This window comes from Camponotus vicinus, unplaced genomic scaffold (assembly GCF_025532165.1).
Source record: "Camponotus vicinus isolate PSW18456_S1 unplaced genomic scaffold, iyCamVici1.0 SCAF_6, whole genome shotgun sequence".
NCBI lineage: Eukaryota > Metazoa > Arthropoda > Insecta > Hymenoptera > Formicidae > Camponotus > Camponotus vicinus.
The window spans coordinates 13,513,227-13,536,072 of NW_028141978.1; the positions used below are offsets into that span (position 1 = coordinate 13,513,227).

At 38.8% G+C, this 22,846-nt stretch overlaps 1 protein-coding gene and 1 pseudogene across 2 annotated transcripts; both read right to left on the reverse strand.

Moving 5' to 3' along the window:
• Positions 1-289: 289 nt before the first annotated feature.
• LOC145973614 (uncharacterized) lies at positions 290-21,620 on the reverse strand (annotated as a pseudogene). The gene is made up of 4 exons (XR_014439515.1): positions 20,743-21,620; positions 20,163-20,237; positions 19,078-19,259; positions 290-578 (listed from the first exon to the last, which is right to left on the reverse strand). The product of XR_014439515.1 is annotated as an uncharacterized LOC145973614 (transcript).
• Positions 5,164-7,912, reverse strand: LOC145973222 (uncharacterized). The gene is made up of 2 exons (XM_083102464.1): positions 6,671-7,912; positions 5,164-6,405 (listed from the first exon to the last, which is right to left on the reverse strand). Exons 1-2 carry the CDS (start codon positions 6,843-6,845, stop codon positions 5,174-5,176), a joined length of 1,407 nt encoding a protein of 468 aa, XP_082958590.1. The 5' UTR covers positions 6,846-7,912; the 3' UTR covers positions 5,164-5,173.
• Positions 21,621-22,846: the final 1,226 nt, after the last annotated feature.

Below are 22,846 nucleotides of genomic sequence, written 5' to 3' on the forward strand. Positions count from 1 at the left end.
TATGATTTAATCTTTAATTATCGATTCAAAAATTTTAGTGCTAATTTTATTGTTATTTTTAATATTAACGCATCTTAATCTTGAAAACAGACAAATAATAAAAAAAAATTAATTACAAATGATTATTCCAAAGGGAAGTGCTCAGATATGTAATCTGTATGCAATAATCTTGGTATACGTTTAGAGCAAAGGATTTATAAATTTAATATTTTTGCTTGAATGTATGCACGAATGACGAGTCATTTGTCAATTAACGTAAATAGAGTAGAAATTTTGTACTTGCCTGCTGAAACTTGGATTAGGAATGCATGACCAAAAATCGGAATGCTCGGAGGTCCCGGTAAAAGATGAAGAAGTCGTCCATTTCTTCCATAATGTACGTAATAATAATATATCAATAAAATAAACATGAATAATAACAATGTACTTATAAACATCGTTTCTTTACGTTGATATTCTTAACTGTTAAATTAAGCTTCTTCTCTTTATTGTTTCTTTAATTCTTCACACGTGTCCCAAATAAGTGGTATTAATTCTTCGACAAAATTGTAATTATCTTGTGATTCTAAATGGTAATCCTAAATAGAAAGAGATATAAAGAGGGAGAGAATAATAGAAAGATCACTGAAATGCGTTAATCGTACATTTTTTTATAATTAACTTTTATTTATGATTAACTTTAAAGATTCATGAAAAAGTATGATAAATTTGTTCATTATTTATATAATAAAAAAATGTATGAATCCAATAAAAATATTTTTAACTTTTTGACCATTACTTGCAATTGCTTTTTATTGTAAAAGATAAAATTTCGAGAACTTATTGCAAAATCATTTAATTAGGGCGAGTATTCCTTATCTCAAGAGTTTTCTTTATATCAATTCTTATATTAATTCTTGTCGCAAACATTTAACATATAAATTGTTTTTAGCATTTTAGTATTTTAGTTATAATTTTATTTAATCTATAGCTGTATAAATGTATAAAAATCTTAAGCGATTACATCACAATATATCCACTTAAAATTCACTTGTATGCAAATCTTTGTTCGAAAATATTTTAGATCTATAAATAAACATTTATTGTTTTATAAACAGAAGTAGATATGGGCCACTATGGTGCGTCAAAACAAACCCCCACCACTCGGCCCCTGGCGCCGTGGGCGTGGCCAGGTGAAGTGGAGGGAGGCGTTCTGATTGGTGGAAACAATGCCCCACCTCCCGAAGTCTCGATTTTAATTGGCTTGCACCATAGTAGCCCAGAGTTTGATTGGCTTGCACCATAGTGGTCCAGAGTTTGATTGGCTCGCACCATAGTGGCCCAGAGCTGCGATTGGTCGACGCCGGCTGTGTCGCCGATTTATCAAATTTTTATTTCCCTACCTCCGCGGTACTAGACTCGAAGAAGCAATCCTCCTCCCACTCCAGCCCTGGCCCACCTGTATAGGGTTCCGAGTCAAATTCCCGTTACCTAGCCCTTAGTCGCTCTCGCTACGTCTTGGCAGAACGAACCCCCCCCCCCACCTACCGACTTTCGGAGGGTAGCCGGCGGTATATGTCTCGAGGAAACAATCCTTACCTCCCCACTCCGTCTCGGGGCCCGCTATGGAATATCGAAACAAGCCCCCTCCGCTCGAACGGTTCATGACGCACTTTATCGGAAAAAGAGACAAAGCATCTCAGTAGGAGACAATAATTATTATAATTATTATAATTATTATAATTAGACTACATTGCACTACAGAGGTAAAAAGATGAACATGCGGATGATTGAACGCGAGGCGGGGGTGTTATAAAGGAAGAAGGGAAAAGTTAAAAGTATTAAACTCGAATTAAGATAAAAAATTTTTACATTTATTAATATTTTTCAAAACCAGCCATTTTTTAATAAAATTTTTGCTTATTATTAATATACAGAAATATATACAAAGAAGAATTATATTTATATTGTTATAAATTTTACATTTTTCTTATGCTACTTACAATATTTATAATTCTATTTTTTAAAATAAAATCGGTAAATGCGCGACTTTTATTTAAAAAAGAAAAAGTCACCCAAGAAATAAGAATATTGTTATACCGCCACATATCCGTATGGTAGCGAATATCTGCTATTGATAAATCTACGCTTTACTAATACCGGCGCACATATTTTTGTTTCACTTCGCGTAACAATTTCATGAAACGCCGTACGTCGAATCGCATTAAAGCGTAGATTTATCGAAGTTTCGTTATTTTCTTCTTCTTCGTTTTCCTGTGTGTGTTTTTCTCTCGCTAATAGTAGCTTTTTTATAGCATTAAAATTAATTCGTCGCGAGTTCTCGTAATTGAGAGTAATACCCTTAACTTTACAAGTTTCGTGAGTATTACCCTCCGGTGTTCGCACGAACGTCCGGTGTAGGCGTAAAATTTCGGGCCCCCGGACACGAACGCCTCGATATAGCTACCGCGGCCGTAGCTTTCGAGTTCATCCGTCATGTCGCCTAGAAAATTTCCCGTAGGCGGCATGTATTCGTTCGAATCACCGGTGCTTATAAAAATACACGAATCCGTATCGTAATATAATACACGACGATCTAAACGTTCTAGGTACTCGTACAATTTTAAACGCGCTAGTGCAGTCGTATACGCTGCTATCACGACGTTTGTTATCGGCGAGGGAACGAGAGCCTCTTGTCGCAGTCGCCACGAAACATACATTACCTCGTCATTCACGGGTAATATGTCGGTTATCTCGTATTCGGCGCTCGTTAGTAATGTCGCGAAACGTTGTTGTGTTTTTACGATTTCGGTAGTCGGCAAATTGGATCGTTGGCCGAATTTTCCCCAGAATGAATTTAAGCACAGTTTCGCAACCGAGCGTAAACCAGGATTCCGCGCGATGTTTCGCTTATCAAGAATGATACCCTCAGTTTTTTCATATTCCCTCAAGTATCGCTCTTTTGCCTCATCGTCGTTTTCCCCGCATTCGCTCGGCCAACCACTGGCTTCCTGTTTAAGCTGTAAAAACGTATTAATATATTCGGCGAACAATCCACCTTGCCGCGACGCACGATCGTATTGGCTAACTCTATATTGCCAAATTTCGCTTACCGACGTTACGAGATAACCTTTCTCGACGGCCTTGCGTAATTCGCAGGTTACCCAGGTACCCTCGAATTCACGCTCGCTATCATTATGAGTGCACGGTGTCTGAGAAAATGTTTCGCAGCAACTACGACATAACGCGAAGAGTAATTTTCCTCGTACGCGATGCGGAAGTACGGGGTGAAATAAATCACGAGGAGGGAGTACTCTACAGCGTATGAGGCCTTCGAGCGAGTCGAAATTATAATTCGGTGACCTTCCGACTAACGCGCTACATTCATCGCCGACGTAAATTTCCGGATGACCGATCGGAAAAGCGCCCGTCTTCAATACAAACGGGTATAATGAGCATACGTCGACGTAGCGTATTTTCTCCGTACCTGTGACTTCGTATTGAGTTGCGATATTTCCCGTACGCCCACCGAAAAACGCGTCGCGAGGATCGAGCGGTGGTGTTTCTACCATCGGATGGTTCGCGAGAAAATCATACATTACGCGATTGTCGCGCATTTCTTGGTCGAAGGCGCACTCCCACTTTTCCGACACTATGTATCCCCGCTGACGAAGGCGCCATGAAACTGCGAGAGTTCGTTCATATCGCGAATTTAATGTATCTCCGCGATCCTCCCCCGACGAAAGCGCTTTATCGCGATTTACAGGGAAACAAGTTGGACATCCGTGCCAAAAGCAACCGTGAAATTGCAACACGTGACGCTGCGTCCTTCCCGCAACAGACGTTTCGAAATAACCATCGACGAGCGTACCCTCGATCGTGCGATATTCCCGCGCACGCCCCGCGTGATTTATACGGCGGTCGAGTTCGCGCTCCATCCATATCAGCCATTGTAAGGCTTTACGCGAATGATTGCTCGCGCATCTGTATCCCTCCGTAGGAATAATGCCTATCGTATCGGCTTGCAAAAAGTTTTTCCGGAAAACCGTCATGCAGGTCGAAGCAATAGTTGTACATTCCTCGAACGGGCATACATTTCCGCGATCTAGGAAAATTTTTCTAAACGCTATGCACGCTCGTCGAAGAATATCAACATCGTTACGACAATAGCGCACTATCTCGCGTTGGAAGTCGAACACGGTATTTTTTTCCCTCATTTCGGTATGCCATGTGAGAAAGCGTTCGCGCTCTTGCGATTTCATGTTATCCGGAGAATAATATTGTACATCGGGTAACGGTCCGACGTACGTTTGATTTTCGATAGTATTAAATAAATGCGGAAAAATGCCCTTATCCTCAGTATCCTTTAGCCCGAAAGCCTTAGGTAATTCGGATAAGCGCAACGGCATATAATTAACGCTATCGATGAATTTTGTATGTCCCGCGGTTAAAAGAATAATTTTTGTGCCGTTTAAAATTACTTTCGGTTCAATATCCCTACAATTTTCCACGATATATTTCAAAATAAATTGCGCGTCGAACGCTTTCGCATTATGCGCTATACAAATTATGTGTTTAAAATATTTTACCGGACGCGTAACGAAATCTACAAACTGTTTAACCGGATCGCGTTGAAATACGAACTCTCGCACTCCGCACCAACGACACCACACGGACATGTTATTTTCCCCCACGCATGCTTCACAAATCTGTTGCGCGATGCATAGCGTCGGAATATGTTTTTTTATATTTCCCGTTCCTTCGACCGTCTCGTCCTGCCGCGTTTCGAAATCGTAAAATACGAAAGCCACACGTCCCTTTCCGCGTTCATATGCACGTTCGTTCTTTTCCGCGTTATCACATATGTTCCGTGCTTCTTCTTCTCTCGTGTTAGATATATCTACCTCATCCGGTACCATCGCTGATGAAGATGGCCCGGCAGAGGAAATATCGACACGTTGTCGAAGAGGTTGCATATAACACATATGATTGCGCGGTTGTTGTGAACGGCATAATTTGCAATAAGAAACGCCGCATTCGTGTTTTAAATTCGATTTAACGATACGCCCGCAACTATCGCAAAATCGCACGATGCTACAAACATTAGCGCGTGTTCTATCGTCGTACGATTTCTCGCTACGATGACGCTCGAAACACCTTGCACCGTAAAATAGCCGATTGCACGCGTCGCATTTTATTTCGGCGTAAGTGGAATCGCACGGTGGTGCGGATAAGCATCGCGGGCATTTAAGCACCGGTGACTATTGGGTCTATCGTTTCGGAAGCCTACATTACACGCTACGCAATAATCGCGAGTACCAGCGGCGGCTTTTAAATTTAAAATAGGATTATAATGTCGCGAATCCTCGTAATACATGATATTTAATCGCCGCGAGGACTCGCGTCCGAGAGAAGCGAGTATTTCGGCACCGTCATACATCGGTTTTTCGCCGCGACCGAAAGTATTAAAATTATACACAATAATCGCGATATTGTCGGCGGCGAAATAACGCTGGAAACGTTCGATTTCACGAATTCCACAACCCTCTTCCGGTATTGCGACACCGGCATTTCTCGTTAATTGCAATGCACATTCGCGTTGTAACGAAGAATGCTGATATCTTATTGCGTTCCATTTCTCATGCAGCTCACCCGTACGGATATTACCACGCTCGCTATAAGTTTGAGCTACTACGAGAGCTCGAGGGAAGCACAGGTTATCGGAATTATTAATTTCGACTATCGAACGTTTCGCGACATCCTCCCGTGTTAACGTGACGCGACCGCGACCCGAAGGCATCGAGACATTATAAACCCGTATGTTAAATTGGTCGGCGATATCGAGACCACCGGCGCTCTGTGCTAACGAACTCACAAGTCTCCAAATGTCCTCGTAACTCAAATCACGCGCCGGACGAAAAGATATACCCGCAGGACCATGCGATAAATTCGGCGAATCAAACGATAATCCTACGTAATCGCCCGGTTCACATGAATTTAACGCATACGCGTGAATTTCGCGAAACGCGTTTTCTAACGAGTGATATATATCGTTGCCTTCAGTCAACGGACGTATCGCGAAACTCGCTTCTCTACCGATTACCCGGAATCTTCTAAATTGTCGTGCATTTTCCGATATTAAATTTACAAAATTAAAATTATTATTTCCGACCTGTTGGTGAAGTTGTTGCTGCTGCTGCTGATGTTGCTGTTGTTGTTGTTGCTGTTGTTGTTGTTGCTGTTGCTGCTGGTACTCATGCTCCTCCTCCTCGTCCTCTTCACCCTCCTCGGTCTCGGATGAAATATTTTCCGAGCGGGGTAACTCGGCTACCTCCCCCTCAGTCTCATCCTCTTCCGCTTCTTCTTCCTCATTGGTGTGGGAGAGCGCAGAATTTTGTTGGCCGTCAACACCACCTCCGTATTGTACTGTTAAAAAACCGTATAAATTATAAATACTATTTTTGTTATTTTTATTATTTTAATATTTTTATACTCGAATGTAATCCGTACTATAAATATTATAATACAACGAAATAATCTCACCTTTTTAGCAATATTTGTTGTTTTTTATTCCACTACTAATATTCTGGGGAATAGCTAATCCCCTAGCGACGAGTTTCTAAAGAAAAATTAAGAATTTGGATTAAATTCGAGCATAAAAATATATCGAGAAATAAATTATTAAAGTTACCTTCTCTGGAGGGAGCGTATATATTTTCCTCTTCTTCCTCTCTCACAGTCTCTTCTTCTTCTTCTTCTTCTTCTTCCAGCACTATCACTTCTTCCTCTTCCTGCACTTCTTCTTCTTCTTCCCCACTCTCTTCTGGCTCTTCTTCGTTAATCTCCACTCTCCCGCGCTCCTCCATCTCTCGCGGAAATTCTAATAATATTTCAAGATTCGAATATTTAATATTATAGAAACAAAATTTAAAACAGTTCTAAAATTATTTTTATATTTGAATTTTCGTTTTAGCCTATTTTTTACATAATCATCATCTTTACCCGGCGAGAACACTTCGCTATCAGGGCTACTGATTGCATATGTGATGTCGTCAGCGTTCATGTTTTCCTCGTCGTCGTCGTCGTCGTCAAGAACGACAACGGGAATCGCCGGATTTTCCTCGAGTAATCGCGGTCTTTCTGAAATGTAGAATATTTTTTATTAGTATTGATTATTTTTATTACTACCGAACATTCTATCCGAGAAAAATTAGCACTCGTTTTCATTACGTGCAAAACTTACGCGAAGGACCTGCCTCGGGTTCTTCCTCTGCGCGGCGTCTACGTGAAGGTCGCACTATCGCTGTTCTCGCGAGATTATTGTTTCCTGTGATTAATTAGTAATTAAATATTTAACTTTATAATCGCGATTTTTCGTATTTTTTCTTTGAAAGCAAAAATAAATAAAATAAGTAAAATAATTACCCGTCGACTGGATCCTACTGTAGTTTCGAAGTAGGTAGGTTATATGTCCACCTACATCTTCCTCTTCTTCATATTTTTCATCTTCGCTCAAGGCTCTTCGTGCACTAATTATTTCGCCGGCAATATTTAGTAATTTCGCGTCGCCGCCGAAATGCCCCAATTTATATAAAATCGCAAGCAATGTATCGGAGCAGGCACACGCGAAATTCGAAAATACGCTGTAATTATGTTCACTTGTTTCCGTTAATTTGGAAATGTAGCTCGCGGAATTTATCTTTGGAGATAAACTCGCAGCCAACTTTGCACAACTCGATATCAAATTTTTATTACACGCCATTTTTTTTCTTAAAGGAATAACACGCGAGTGAAAATCGTACAAGTTTCCTCGGGCAAAGAAAATCTCGAAAATGCTTATATTCGGTTAAGCGTTGTCCATTTTATATATTTTCCTCCCCACTCAAAAAGGAAAATCAAACAAACCTTTATCAGCGCACGGAGAAGTCCATAAAAAATGTAAAAGTTTGAAATTTCTTGTAGTCGTATATACCGTATTGTAATTATATTTTTTACCGTAGCGCGAATAATCTATTTCATTTCTTATTTTATTTTTCGAGAAAGCAACTGACGCTAAACATTTTGCTAATTACCTTAATTAAGTAATGGTTTACGCATATGATTTCTTAAAAACTAGGCGTAATAAAAAAAATTTGTAATTATTTTATTTGTCAAAGATTTTTATTTTGCGTCGACCATAGCTATTGCTCGAATATAATAAATTTTTAAAATTATTTGTTTCTTTATAAGAAAAAATACACGTTTAATGCTAATAATAATAATAATACACGACGTGTTGCTGCGTGTTCGCAGTAAAGGACAGAAGGAGATATCGGGAAATATGTTGAAAACGTAGTAAAAAGTACTCTGTGAATTTTTTTTTTAAGAAAAACTTGTTATGTTATTTATTATATTTTATCGATGTACATTTATTTATTGGTTTTCATAAAATTTTCGTTTTTGTAAAATCGCACGAGAAATTTCATTAAATTTAAGCGAAAGTATCTCTACAAATATAATGCTGAAATATACATCTAAAAATGTTAAATTATTAATTTGAGTTCGAACACTTTGTTCGATTTGTTCATAATTTCCTTTAATTGTGAGTTTTATAATTTCGCAATCTATGTACGATGAGGGAAGTTTTAATTCTATTTCGTTTATTATATAGTTAGCACATGTATTGACAGTATCAACGATATTAATTAATTGCGACAAATGCGTATCTATGCATTTTATAATATTTTCCAAGCCGAGGAAAGTAACTTTCTGCATCACGATAGCGGTGTTATAAGTTTTTCGTTTCTTCGACGGAGGTTGTTCTTCCTTCTCGACATTACTCGCGGAATATTCGTTGGTTTCCTTGTATGCCACTAGAATAGCCCTCGAGCCATAAGCGCTGGTAAAGTTGATGGTGATATTGTTAATAATAATCGGATTTATTCCTCCCGTTCTTTTTTGATCGTCGTTCAAATACTGTCTCATATGTTCCATGCAGGATTGAAATTGCTGCCACGTGTCGGAGTCGAGACAAATCCCATCGGCATTATTGCTCGTTAATTTAACAATTGGAACAAAACAGTCTTCCTTCGTCGATTGCAATCCCACTTGTATCTTCTTAGTGAAGGATGAATTAAGTCCGTATGTTGTTGATAGCAACAAATGTCGGTTTCTTCCACCGTTGCCGATTTTATTGTCTCCATTTCCCGGCTCCTTAATATCGCAAACATGCGAGGATTTCACAAAACTGGCTATTTCGGTCGTTCCAGCCATTACTATTAACCACTCGAAACAAACTCGAAAAATGTACTGTGCAAAAAATAATCACAACAACAACGTTAGCGTATTTGCGTAGAATTTTTCTTCTTCGCTCGAGACTTAACTTCTGTTAACGACGAAATTCGAATGAATACACGGTTTGTCCTCGCGCTTATATTACTGCTTCTCCCCTAAAAAAAAAATCTAAGCAAAAAGAGTGGGGGGAAATAATATGGGCAGAAGTGAGCATAAATGCGTATTCAAACAAAATATTTTACAATAATCAAAGAAAAATACCGAGAAACTTCTATAAACGTTTCTAGAAACTTCTAAAAATTTTCTCTAAGCTATATCTCTAGTGATTCACCACGGGAAAAATATTTAGGGGATGTTTTATTAAGGAAGATTCGAATGATAAATTTATAGATATTACGGGCGGGGGTATATCTGAATGTTTAATTTAAAAAAAAATGTGAAATCTTATCAGATTTCTTAGTCGATACGGTATATATGCTGTTTCAGCATGAGAATAAAATAGGTTGAGGATTTAGGATGAGGGTTTCGCTAGGGTAGATTCAAGGTGAGAAAGATTTTCCATATCTTCCTAAATTATTTGGAAACAGAATTGTTTTCTTAATCACTATTGCAAATATAGCGGGGTTATTTTAAAATGAAAACTATTGACGGTTATCTTAAGATGAGATTATTTTATTGAATGTCTCTAGTTTTTTAACGTGTGTTTAGGGTTTTAAGAATCTCTAGATATTATTATTATATCACGGGGGGATAGTGTTTGTCTGAGTCAGCTATCGGTTGATTCATAAAATACGAGTATGTACAGGTATTTTGTAATTTAGGCGATACATCGATTTAAAATATATTTTCCAGAATTTAAGCATTTTATTTTTACTATAAGCGTATATGGAGAATCAATTATAAGCTCATTAGCGTTGGTGCTCGCGAAAGTCGCCGATGCGAGCCTACCCTCGCGCGAATACGCTTACTCGCGGTCGCGCGTCGTGTATCATCTAATCAGCGGTGCTTTCCGCTCGCACGCGTAACAGAACGCTAGCGCGAGCACGTGGCCGGCGCGGATGGGGCCCCACGCGAATAAGCTTATTTTCTTCTTACATTCCTGCAAATAATATTCGAGGAGCATGCGCATTTTTTTCTTTCTTAGATTATTGTTGTTAAATATCGTCGTTTACTTTTTTATTTATGAGATTGTTCCTAAACGCGAAATCGATTATTTTGTGTAATGGACGTGCGCTGGAAACATCCTTGGACGTCGATCGTCTGCGGCCCTACGGGATGCGGGAAAACAATTTTCGTGAAAACATTTCTTCGACATTTATCCCGCATGTCCGATGTCCGATTCGAGAGAATTTTATTTTATTACGCCGAGTGGCAAGATGCGTATCAGTGCTTACATTGCGACACGGGAGAGAGAGAAGAAGAGAAAAGCGAGAGCAAATATAGCGATAATGCTTTAATAAAATCGAGGAAAAATATAATCGAATTTCGCGAAGGGTTACCGCGTCCGGAGGATTATTCTAACGATGCGCTTTCTCCGAAATTGGTGATAATCGACGATCTTATGAGGGAATCGTCTTCGTGCGACGCTATCGTGGATCTATTTACGAAAGGAAGTCATCATAAGAATCTCAGCGTTATACTCATTTCGCAAAATCTTTTCCATCAGGGACGTGGACAGCGCGACATATCTCTCAACGCGAATTATATAGTAGTTTTCAAAAATCCGTGCGATCGTGCGCAAATTCGTCATTTAGCGCGTCAGGTATATCCCGACGATCCAAAATTTATGGAAGAAGCGTACTACGACGCTACCTCGAAGCCGCATGGATATTTATTGCTCGATTTGAAACAATCGACTCCAGACGAATACCGATTTCGCACGTGTATCTTTCCGGAGGATACTCTACATTACGTCTACATACCACGTAAATCTGTCATTAGAGCCGGAAGCGTATAAAAGAAAGGTATTCGCAGCCGCGAGTTGTAGTTGTGCGATTACGACGCAATGGTGAAAAAAGCAGACTCTAACAAAACATCATCGACAGCGACATCGAGGATATATTTATCGAATAGCGCAATAAAGACTGCAAAACGTTGCATCGGAGAGAGGAACCTGTGTCTCTTAAAAACTCTATGCTATTTGAAAAAAAATCAAAGAGCGGCGTTCTTACGCGATGCCGACAATAAATTTGTAAAGTGTATTCAGGAGTGTATTTTCAATACGCTCGAAGGTAACGTACCGCTCGAATCTAGCGAAAAAAAGCGCTTGTCCAAGCATAAAACGACTTTACGGCGCATCGCGGCAAAGCGGGGTAATTTGAAGACTAAAAGAAAACTATTGGTACAACGCGGAGGATTTTTACCCTATATTATCGGTCCTATACTCGGAGCTTTATTATCACGGATTATCGGCGAGTGAAAAGAAATACAATTCTTTATATTCTTTGTGAGGCAAAATAATAATATTTGGAAAAGTATTAAAAATGGAAAAGGCTAAAAAAATGGTTTTAATTTCTACGGAAAATCTCGAAAAAATGCAACGAATGCAGCAGCAGCAGCAGCAAAATCAACAGTCGGAAAATGTTAATAATACGGAAAATGATAATAATAAATCTGTACGGACACCGGGAACCCCTTTATCGCGACTCGATGCGGAGATGTGTCGTATTCTCAATCTCTCGACTCCCGCCGACGAGGGTGAAAGATGGAAAATGTATAAAGAAGTACTTCAACGTTATCTTTACGTTATCTTTGTTCGGGATGCAAAAAAGCGTTTTCGCAAAGATTCGCGTGGGGCTTTAAACGGCGACGCCGATGATAAAACTGAGCAAGACGAGGACATGTACTTAGAAGATGACGATACCGAAGAATTTACGCGTACTTTAATTAGTAGCGTTGAAGATGGAGGAGGAGGTGACGCTAATAGTTTCGGAAAAAAACGCGATCAATCGGCGGAAATGATTAAAAATATAATCGAAAGTGTGCCGAAAACTTATCGCTACAAAGCTCACACGCTATTGAAATATTTACTCGATGCTCCGTCGTCAAAGATCGGTTGGGATAGACAAGGACTCGTGACTATAAACGGTGCGGTTGTAACGGGTTCGAATATTAGCGATCTCATAAATGACGCGATACGCGAGAGAAAAACAGTAAAAGCAATCGGAAGAGTTCAGTTTGCGCGATTACTGCAGGACATAAACACACCTTCCAGTCTCATAGGAAATCGTAGTTTTTTACACGTAGGCAAAATAGCTCGTCGTATTAAAAGCAGCGAATTAGCAGCTGTTACTTCCACTCCGAAAACTCGTCGTTCACGCAGCAGGTTAAACGAGACAGTTGTATCCGAAGGAGATACGGTATTTATATCTGCCGATGAGGATGAGGATGAGGCCGATAAAACATTAGCAAGTAAGGACGAGAATTCCCCGACGAAGAAAGCAAGAGGTTTATTCGGTTGGAGCAAATTCTAATAAGATGGAACTCGAAAAATTATATTACGATCCTTCGCACTACGCGGGTTATTCAGCGACGGTCAATTTATCACGAGCGGCTAAGCCGAATTTCTCGCGTAACGAGGTTGTCGACTGGCTTAAATCGCAAGACGCGTACACGCTGCATCGTCCAGTACGACGAAAATTTCCGCGTTTACATTATAACGTGACAAATATCGATGATTTATGGGAGGCTGATTTAATCGATCTTCGTAATCTTAAGAGTTATAACGACGGATATACCTATCTACTGGTGGTTATCGATGTACTTAGCAAATTTGCTTGGGTAGAACCTTTGCGCGATAAAACTTCGGCGTGCGTGATAAAGGCCTTTCAGAACATATTCTCGAGAAACAAAAAACGTTTACCCGTTTACCTACAAACCGACAAAGGTAAAGAATTTATCGCGAGCGCTGTACAAAAATTCTTAAAAGAAAAAAATATCCGATTTCGTGTAGCGCGAAATCCCGATATCAAAGCAGCTATAGTCGAACGTTTCAATAGAACACTTAAGGAGAGGATGTGGCGCTATTTTACACATAAAAATACTCGCCGTTATATCGATATTTTGCAGGATATTGTTCACGCTTACAATCATACTCGTCATTCTAGCATTAAAATGCAACCAGCGATCGTTACGTTGGAAAATGCGCGTATCGCGCGAGAAAATATGAATCGACGTTGGAATATCAATGCCGAAGATGCTGAAGGAAGAAAAAATCGCGGGCGCAAACAAAAGTGTAAATACAGAGCGGGCGAGCTCGTACGCATTAGTAGAGCAAAAGCAGCGTTTGAGAAAGGATACGAGGCGGGATGGAGTGAAGAAATATTTTGAATTCATCACGTTCTCGAATGGAGAAGACCTCCTGTATACGAACTAAGCGATTTACAGGGCGAGGTTATAGACGGGATTTTTTACGAGCAGGAATTAACGCAAGTTATTAAAGACTTACGAGAGGGAGAATTTATCGTAGACCACGTGATAAAAACCAAGGGACGGGGCGACAATAAACAATTACTAGTTAGTTGGCGGGGATATCCTTCTAAATTCGATTCTTGGATATCAGCCTCGAGTTTAATATCAAAATGAGAGGGGAAGAATTTCACATAATCCTCCCGAGTAATAGTAGCATGCGCTACTTTCCGGAAAATAAAACAACGTGTTTCACCACCGAATTACCTCAGCGTATAGACTTAAGCGGTCGTTGGGAAGTAGCGCTCACGGAGATCCAGTTTCCGTGTAGCTTTTTACATATACGCCCTGGAGAAGGAACAATAAAATTTATCGATATTAATAAGAGCATCGATGCGTTTTCTCATGCGGATGTCGAAGTATCACCAGGCGTTTATTCGAGCGTACGCGATATTATAGAGACAATGAATGACGCGTGCAAACCCGTAAAAGCCCATGTCGTTTGGGAATTAAAAGCTGGTGGTAAAGTTGTTATGAGACTTTCCTGCAAAGAGAGGAAATGCGATATGGAACATCATGTGCATTTTTCCGACAAGCTTTGTCGTATGCTCGGTTTTGATTCACGCTGTGGAAGTTCGAACGATCTACTACCGATCTACTACAATCCTGACATTCCTCCTTCTTCGAGCATTGCTTTTCCAAAATTTCCTTTTGTACTCACGGGTGACGACTATATAATAGCCGACATACCAGCTAGTTTGTTGCGAGGTATTCCAGACAAACTTTTCGTCTACTGCGACATTTGCGAACCTTATATTACGGGCGATGTACAATCGCCTCTTCTTCGAATAGTCGCGCACGATGCACGAAACGATTATCCGTTTGCATCCACTCAGATAAAGCATTTTTCGCCCGCGCAATACATCGCGCTGCGGCGAACGAGTTTCCGTACGATCGAAATAGATATAAGAGATCAGCTGGGGAAGAGCATACCATTCGAATTCGGAACGTTGACGGTAACTTTGCATTTTAGGTGTATCGATTAGATATTATAAAATACACGGAATCCGCGAAAGAGAAAAACGCATCTGACCGTTCATTATTATTATTATTATTAATAGACTATTACTCGGTATATCGCGACGAATTACAGAACGGAGGCGGTCGCGGCGGAGGAATCCCGCGAGTTTTCGTCGGATCGCCCTATCAGCGCGGTCACGGAATCGGCAGTTTTCTCGGGGGATTATTCAGACGCGTACTACCATATTTAGGTAAAGCCGCGCGAGCTGTGGGAAAAGAAGCTTTACGGGCTGGCGTTAATGTAATCGAAGACGTCGAAAACAATACGCCATTTAAGGTAGCGGCCAAACACCGTTTTGAAGAATCGCGAGACAAACTCAAGAGAAAAGCCAAAGAAAAAATAAGTAGTCTAATGAAGGGTTCGGGATATAAGTCTGATGCGAAAATGCATGTAGCTCAGTTCCCTTTTGTCGGGCTTGATAATCACATCGCACGATCCGCAATAACATCGGCTCGCAAGCGACGACGGACGAGTAAGAAAATCAAAGCGGTTGGGAAAAAAAGAACGAGTACAAAAGCGCAGAGAAATAAAAAGAAGAAGAAAAGTCGTACGGTTGTGAAAAAAAGACTTAAGACGTCTGCGAAACGACGTAAAATCGGTAAAAAACGTACCGTATCCGATATATTTTCTTAAGCGGTTATATTCGGAGCATTCTAATTTAACGACGGTGGCGAGCGACGGACGACAGCGAGCAATTTGCGAAATATGTCTTTTCTTCACACGCATTCGAGCGAGTGTTTAAAGAGCGAACTAGATCTCTTCTCTCTACCACCTACGCAAACTAGCATCGAAAATTCGCAATGGATTCATTACAAATCCGTGACCTCTCTCTCGGACGACTCGCCGATAGAATTCGTCATCCCCGGACACGGAGAAGAATATTTAGATCTCACGCACACCACGCTGAGTCTTCGTCTACGTGTAGAAACAAACGCCGATTCCGCGAGACAGGCTTCAGGAACAAGCGCCGAAAGAATAGCCGCAGGCCCTGTAAATCATTTGCTTCATTCTATCTTCAATCAAATCGACGTGTATTTCAATCAAAAGCTCGTGTCGCCTCCAAACAACGCTTACGCGTACCGAGCGTACATAGAGGCGTTGTTAAATTATTCTTCACCCGCAAAAACTTCCCATCTAACTTCCTGTCTATGGGACATGGATGCACCCGGACACATGGACGATCTGTTGGAAACAAATCCCGGCAATCCCGCTCTCGCGAGACGCGCTCGTTACATTTCCGGAGGAAAGGCGTTAGATCTCGTAGGACATCTCCATTGCGACGTTTTCAATCAAGACAAATTTTTAATTAACGGTGTAGAAGTACGGTTGAGATTCGTTCGTTCGAAAGATTCGTTCTGTCTCATGGAAAGTAGCGGAACATCGAAAATTCACATTCTCGACACTACCTTGCTCGTTAGAAGGGCGAAAATAAGCTCGGGTTTGTTACTCGCGCATGCTAGAATGATGAGTAAAGTTACAGCCAAGTATCCTCTCACGAGAGTCGAGGTTAAAACATTCACGATTCATAGCGGCGTTATGGGTGAATCGTTAGATAATGTAATACTCGGTCAATTACCGAAGCGAGTAATAGTCGGTTTCGTTAGTAATAAAGCGTTTAACGGTGACAGAAAATTAAATCCGTTTAATTTCAAGAACTACGGAATAAATTTCTTCTCGCTGTACGTCGATGGCACGCAAATCCCCAGTAGGCCTTTGCAACCAGCTTTCTCCGAGGAGGAACCGCTTTACATCGAAGCTTATCAAACGCTTTTCTCGGGAACAGGTATTCATTTTTTGAACGAGGGAAATTCTATAAGCAGAGACGACTATTTCAAAGGATATACTTTATTCGCTTTTGATCTTACTCCCGATCTATCCGCTAATTGCGCTGGACATTGGAATCTCGTCAAACATGGTAGTTTATGATTAGAAGTGCGATTCGTAAGAGCACTTTCCGAGACGATTAATTGTATTATCTATGCCGAATTCGATAATGTCATAGAAATCGACTCGTCTCGTCAGGTCATCGTCGATTTTTCGGGGTAAATTTTTTATAGACGCTTAAAATTGTTCCCCCTCTACTTCGCTCAAAACTCCGACATCAGTGCGCAACGTTTCGAAAAATATTCAGTTTCGTTGGAGACACGCTCGGCGTCGTTGTTTTACATAGAGCCTCGCGTCGAATCACATAAGTTTTTTTCGTAAGATGGATATAGTCGTCGATATTCAGGGTTTCCGCGATGCGAAGAAAAAGTTTATCCCTAAGGAGGTTGCTGTTGTAACGATTGACGCTCCAATCGTCGATCATTGGATTATGATACCGACGCATTCGTTTGCCGAATTACCTGAAAAAATAAGACAAGAAAACAACTGGCTCACGCGAAATCATCACGGCATGGTTCGATGGCGAAACTAATCCGAAATATTTTACATCGCAACTGCGGCAAATTACAAGATGCGTGCGTCACATTTATGTTAGAGGAAACGAGAAAGCGAGTTATTTGAGGAATCTACTTTCTAGAAATATATATAATTTGGAAGGCATCTCACCGGCATTCAAAATTCTGACGGTAGAAGAAGAGTGCGGACATCACGGATTTCGAAAATTCGGAATCTTTCATTGTGCATTACGCAACGCTTACAAATTAAAAAGCTGGATTGTTGCGCAAAATAATTTCAGCAGCGACGGAGACAGCATTACTCAAACGACTTGCAGTTCTCCCGAAATTTTGATAGTAAGCGACGACGACGACGACGATGAAAATGAAAATATTAAAGCACAATCAAATAATAAAATAGAGAAGAAAAATCTGCAAAAAATCGAACGTGCGGCTATTAACCGCCCCGCGCAAACAGAAAATCCGTTAGCTGTACAACCCGAAAACAAGCCACCAAAAGAAATTATTCAAATAATACCGCTTGTTCGCTCGTCTTCGCTGCAAACAAATGGACTCTCGCGAAATTCTGCAAGCATTGCGTCAGCTAGATGTCAAACATGTGGGAGTCTATCCTGCCGACAGATTGCCGATGGCGTGGACGAGGTCGACGGCCATCGTCGCTAATACGGACAATCATAATCGCCCTGAAGAACACTGGATCGCTTTCTTCCTCGACGAAGACGGTACAGGGACATACTTCGATAGCTACGGAATACCGCCCTTGTATCCGGGTTTTTTCCTACGTCTCCGGCGAAATTCCAACATTTATCGATGGAATACCGAACAACTACAAGGGCTTTTCTCTCAAACCTGCGGACTCTACAGTTGTGTATTTTTATATTATATGTGCAGCGGTTACGATCTCGATGGATTTCTTAGTCTTTTTTCCGAAAATTGCAAATATAACGATCATTTAATCGTAGAATTATTTCATAAAATTTTTCTTCGCGAAAAAAAACATGAAAAATATAATGTTAATTAATAGCGTGTTTAATTGTAAGAAGATATAAAAAAAATTTTTGCGAAGTACTACGAATTGTATGCGGGTATATTAATAAATGTGAAAATTTTTTATCTTAATTCGTGTTTAATACTTTTAACTTTTCCCTTCTTCCTTTATAACACCCCCGCCTCGCGTTCAATCATCCGCATGTTCATCTTTTTACCTCTGTAGTGCAATGTAGTCTAATTATAATAATTATAATAATTATAATAATTATTGTCTCCTACTGAGATGCTTTGTCTCTTTTTCCGATAAAGTGCGTCATGAACTGTTCGAGCGGAGTGGGCTTGTTTCGATATTCCATAGCGGGCCCCGAGACGGAGTGGGGAGGTAAGGATTGTTTCCTCGAGACATATACCGGCGGCTACCCTCCGAAAGTCGGTAGGTGGGGGGGTTCGTTCTGCCAAGACGTAGCGAGAGCGACTAAGGGCTAGGTAACGGGAATTTGACTCGGAACCTATACAGGTGGGCCAGGGCTGGAGTGGGAGGAGGATTGCTTCTTCGAGTCTAGTACCGCGGAGGTAGGGAAATAAAAATTTGATAAATCGGCGACACAGCCGGCGTCGACCAATCGCAGCTCTTGGCCACTATGGTGCGAGCCAATCAAACTCTGGACCACTATGGTGCAAGCCAATCAAACTCTGGGCCACTATGGTGCAAGCCAATCAAAATCGAGACTTCGGGAGGTGGGGCATTGTTTCCACCAATCAGAACGCCTCCCTCCACTTCACCTGGCCACGCCCACGGCGCCAGGGGCCGAGTGGTGGGGGTTTGTTTTGACGCACCATAGTGGCCCATATCTACTAACATACTTCTATTTTTAAAATGAATTCTCAAAGGGTTAATTAATAAGATGTTTTGTTAATAGAGTTATGTTAATAGTGACATACACTCACCATAAGACCAAAAGCTATCGACGCAAAATTCCGGTCGGAAGTTTTTCGGCACGTTGGGAACGAAATCCATGATAATACAAATAATAATAAAAATGAAGGGACCTCCCCAAGCAAAGATATAATATATTAATTTTTTTCTCTCTTGTTTTGCTCTCTTGCTTTTTGGTAACAAGCGAAAATCTCTGCGAAATGCAGAGTTTATTTTACAATTAATTAGTAACAAATAAAACAAATTGCGATGCAAATATTAAAATAAATATGCCTTTCATCAAATATCTTGAATGTCTGCTTTATATAAACGATAAAAAATTATTCATGCTATATAATTTCTCAAAATAATAAATATTACCATATATTGAAATATATCGATATTTTACTAACATTAGCTTAATTTTGATTTAGCAAAGTGTTTAATAAAAAAATGAGAAATCAATTTCCGTTAAAAAGCTTGAGTATTTTGTATTATTATATAAAAAAAAAGAAAGAAAATTTTAAATGATATTGGCTTAGGATTTATAAAATTTAAAAAAATGAAAAATTACAAACAGGTTAGTAATATTATATTATGAATTTTGAAATTATATTATGAATTTATTTTAGAATTTAATATAACTTTATTAATAATTTAAAATATGTTATTTTAATAATATATTATTTTTCTTTTAACAATTGAATGCTTATAAAATACACATTAATTTTTTGTTTTAAAAAAAGCAGATTAGAAATTTCCAAAAAAAAAAAATATATATTTCTGAAATGCAATTTGTGTCATATCTGCACTAAAATTATCGTTTCTCAAGCCAAATAATTATTTTTATAGTACCAATTAACAAGACACGATATATTCTTTCTGATCAATGCAAATCATTATTCTTTTTTATCTTTATGGATTGTTATAGACATAATCTGAATGTATTATTTATACATATCACACATGAATATTTTATCATATCGTGTTCGCGTCGTATAAAAAATATCACAATCTTATATAAATAAATTTATATTATAGATAAAGTATAGCATATACACACACACACACACACACACATATATATATATATATATATATATAATAAACAATTTACCTAAGTGTCCACCAAATGTTGAAACTCATTGCACTTAACCAGAACTTGACAAAACACAGTAATAGCGGACTAAAGCTGCAAAAATAAAATAAACAATTTTAAATTGTCACTAATTGACAAGTATTTTATATATTATTAAGAACTGTATTATATTATAAAAAGTTTTCTTCTAACTTTAAGTAAGAATTTATCACAGAAAGCAATATAATTAATTAATATTATCAGAAAAATATTAGGCGAATTAATTTAAGTTGTGTTTTACGTTAAAGTAAAATAAAATATTATTTTAATTCTTTTCACTATTAATTCTTGTTTATAATATTTTAATGTATCGTACATTCTAGTATTATCGTAAAAAAAATTAATAAAAATTAAATACCAATGTACTTTTATTAATGTACGATACACTAAAATTTTATAAACACAAGAATTAATAGTGAAAAAGATTAAAATAATATTTTATTTTATTTTAACGTACAATAAAATTTAAATTACTTCGCCTAAATGTTTTTTACAAAAATTAACAAAGAAACTTGTACACACTGCATTGACTGCATTATTACATTTGGCTGTACTGTACCAATTATAAGACAGATGAAATATGAAAAATCTACTACGTCGATCGGATATAATGGTTGAAAACTTATAGTTTCAGTTATGTATGCGAAAAATAACAAACTGCAGTATTTGCGCAGCATGAAACTATGTATGTTACGAAGCTCCGGCAATATAGAATACACCACAAATATTGTCAGCAAAATCAACATAGACACTATACGGCAAATCACAAATAAACAACTTGTTTCGTATAAGGTTTCATTTACGAGATCATTCACCATGTCCACTTTTTTATAGATGGTTTCGTACACAGCCTCCAAACAGATAAATGCATCAAATTGATTATGATCCACAACGGCCAAATAATAAAATGTTGATTCGACAAATATGTCCAAATAAGGAAGATACAGAGAGCTGTTTGCGAAGAACATATACTTCAAGTACTTGAGATAAAAGTCCGGATAAAGATAAAAACGTATATCTTCCTGGCACGGATTTTGAACGATTAGTGGAAAAAGCTCGTCCACCTTTTTATTTCCGCTCTGTATTGAATTGTTCGAGTAGCTATATATGTTTGGGAAAACATATTCATTTTCACTAGCAATGCAATTCGTGCCAACCAAGCGATCACCGAGCGGACAACAGAGCTGAATGCAAGTTGTATTGCCGCATTTTTCGTATGGAACGATGTGATTTTTATTATTATCATTATTCGTTTTGTTTCTAATAAAGTTCGTATGATTATATGTCTCCTTCGATATGTTATCCTCTTCGTTGTCACTTGTGAAGTTTCGCGGAGTGTTTGAAGATGAATTGAAAAGTAAAACTACGCAAAACCAAAATGCAAAACTTCCACCGCACATCGTCAACAATTTGTGAACTCAATTTAATTTCTTTTTAATCTGCAATTTCTTAATCTGCTATTTTTCAAAATACGTATGATATTGTTCGTCTGCGATGGTTAAATCACGACAACAACACTCTCCTTCTAAAGACAAAACTTGTAAAACTACTTATTATAAAATAATAGATACATTCGCGCCAATAATAAGACGCAATCATCATCGACAACAAACTTGCTAATGAAACAACTTAGTTAATTGTCACAGAAGAACTTATTAATCTAAATGACGTCAGGGACCGACCTAGCTCTACCCGCTTATTTTATTATTATTTCTAAACTTATAATTGCAAGTAGCTGCTTACACTGTCACGCAATAACATATGAGAAAAAATTTTTTTACAATTAGGTTAATTTAAAATATTGTATCATGTTCTGTTCTTGTCGTTACCAATTATACATATGATATAAAATACGTTTGTATATTACAGAAAATTTTATTTCGTCATGTTATATGTTATGTCCGGTAAACTCCACGATTCTTTTCTTTCCTCGAAACGATTTCGGAAGAAAGAAATCAAGGATGGACTTGCATTTGGAATGTAAAGCGATTCTTCTTAGCAAAACTTTCACCGCACATCGTCAACAATTTGTGAACTCAATTTAATTTCTTTTTAATCTGCAATTTCTTAATCTGCTATTTTTCAAAATACGTATGATATTGTTTGTCTGCGATGGTTAAATCACGACAACAACACTCTCCTTCTAAAGACAAAACTTGTAAAATTACTTACACTAGGACCTCGATTTAGTGAACTGCGGTGGGACCGGCACCGCATCACACTTGCATAAATCGAAGGCTGTGCACGCTCCACCCAAGCAGACTCTGCGCAACTGATGTAGTCTCTTGCAGAACCGTATCAGCAGCCACGTGTAGGGACGGGTCCCCGATTTTGTTTTCGACATTTTTCAGTTAAAAATATTTTTTCACTTTTTTGGTCTAATTTGTCAATAATTTTCAACCGATCACAATATGTAATTCGAGCGCGTTTCGTCGACGTTGTCATTGTTGTTAAATATGTACCTCTCTACACACAGTGCTTAATAGCGCGCTACGCGCCTGAATGTATACGCCCGACGCTTCTCCTACCACGCTCGCCACCGATCGATATCGGTCGCATAGTGGGGAGACTTCACTATATCGAAGTTTACTAAATAGAGGTCCTAGTGTTATAGAGGCCCTGTATTATAAAATAATAGACACATTCGCGCCAATAATAAGACG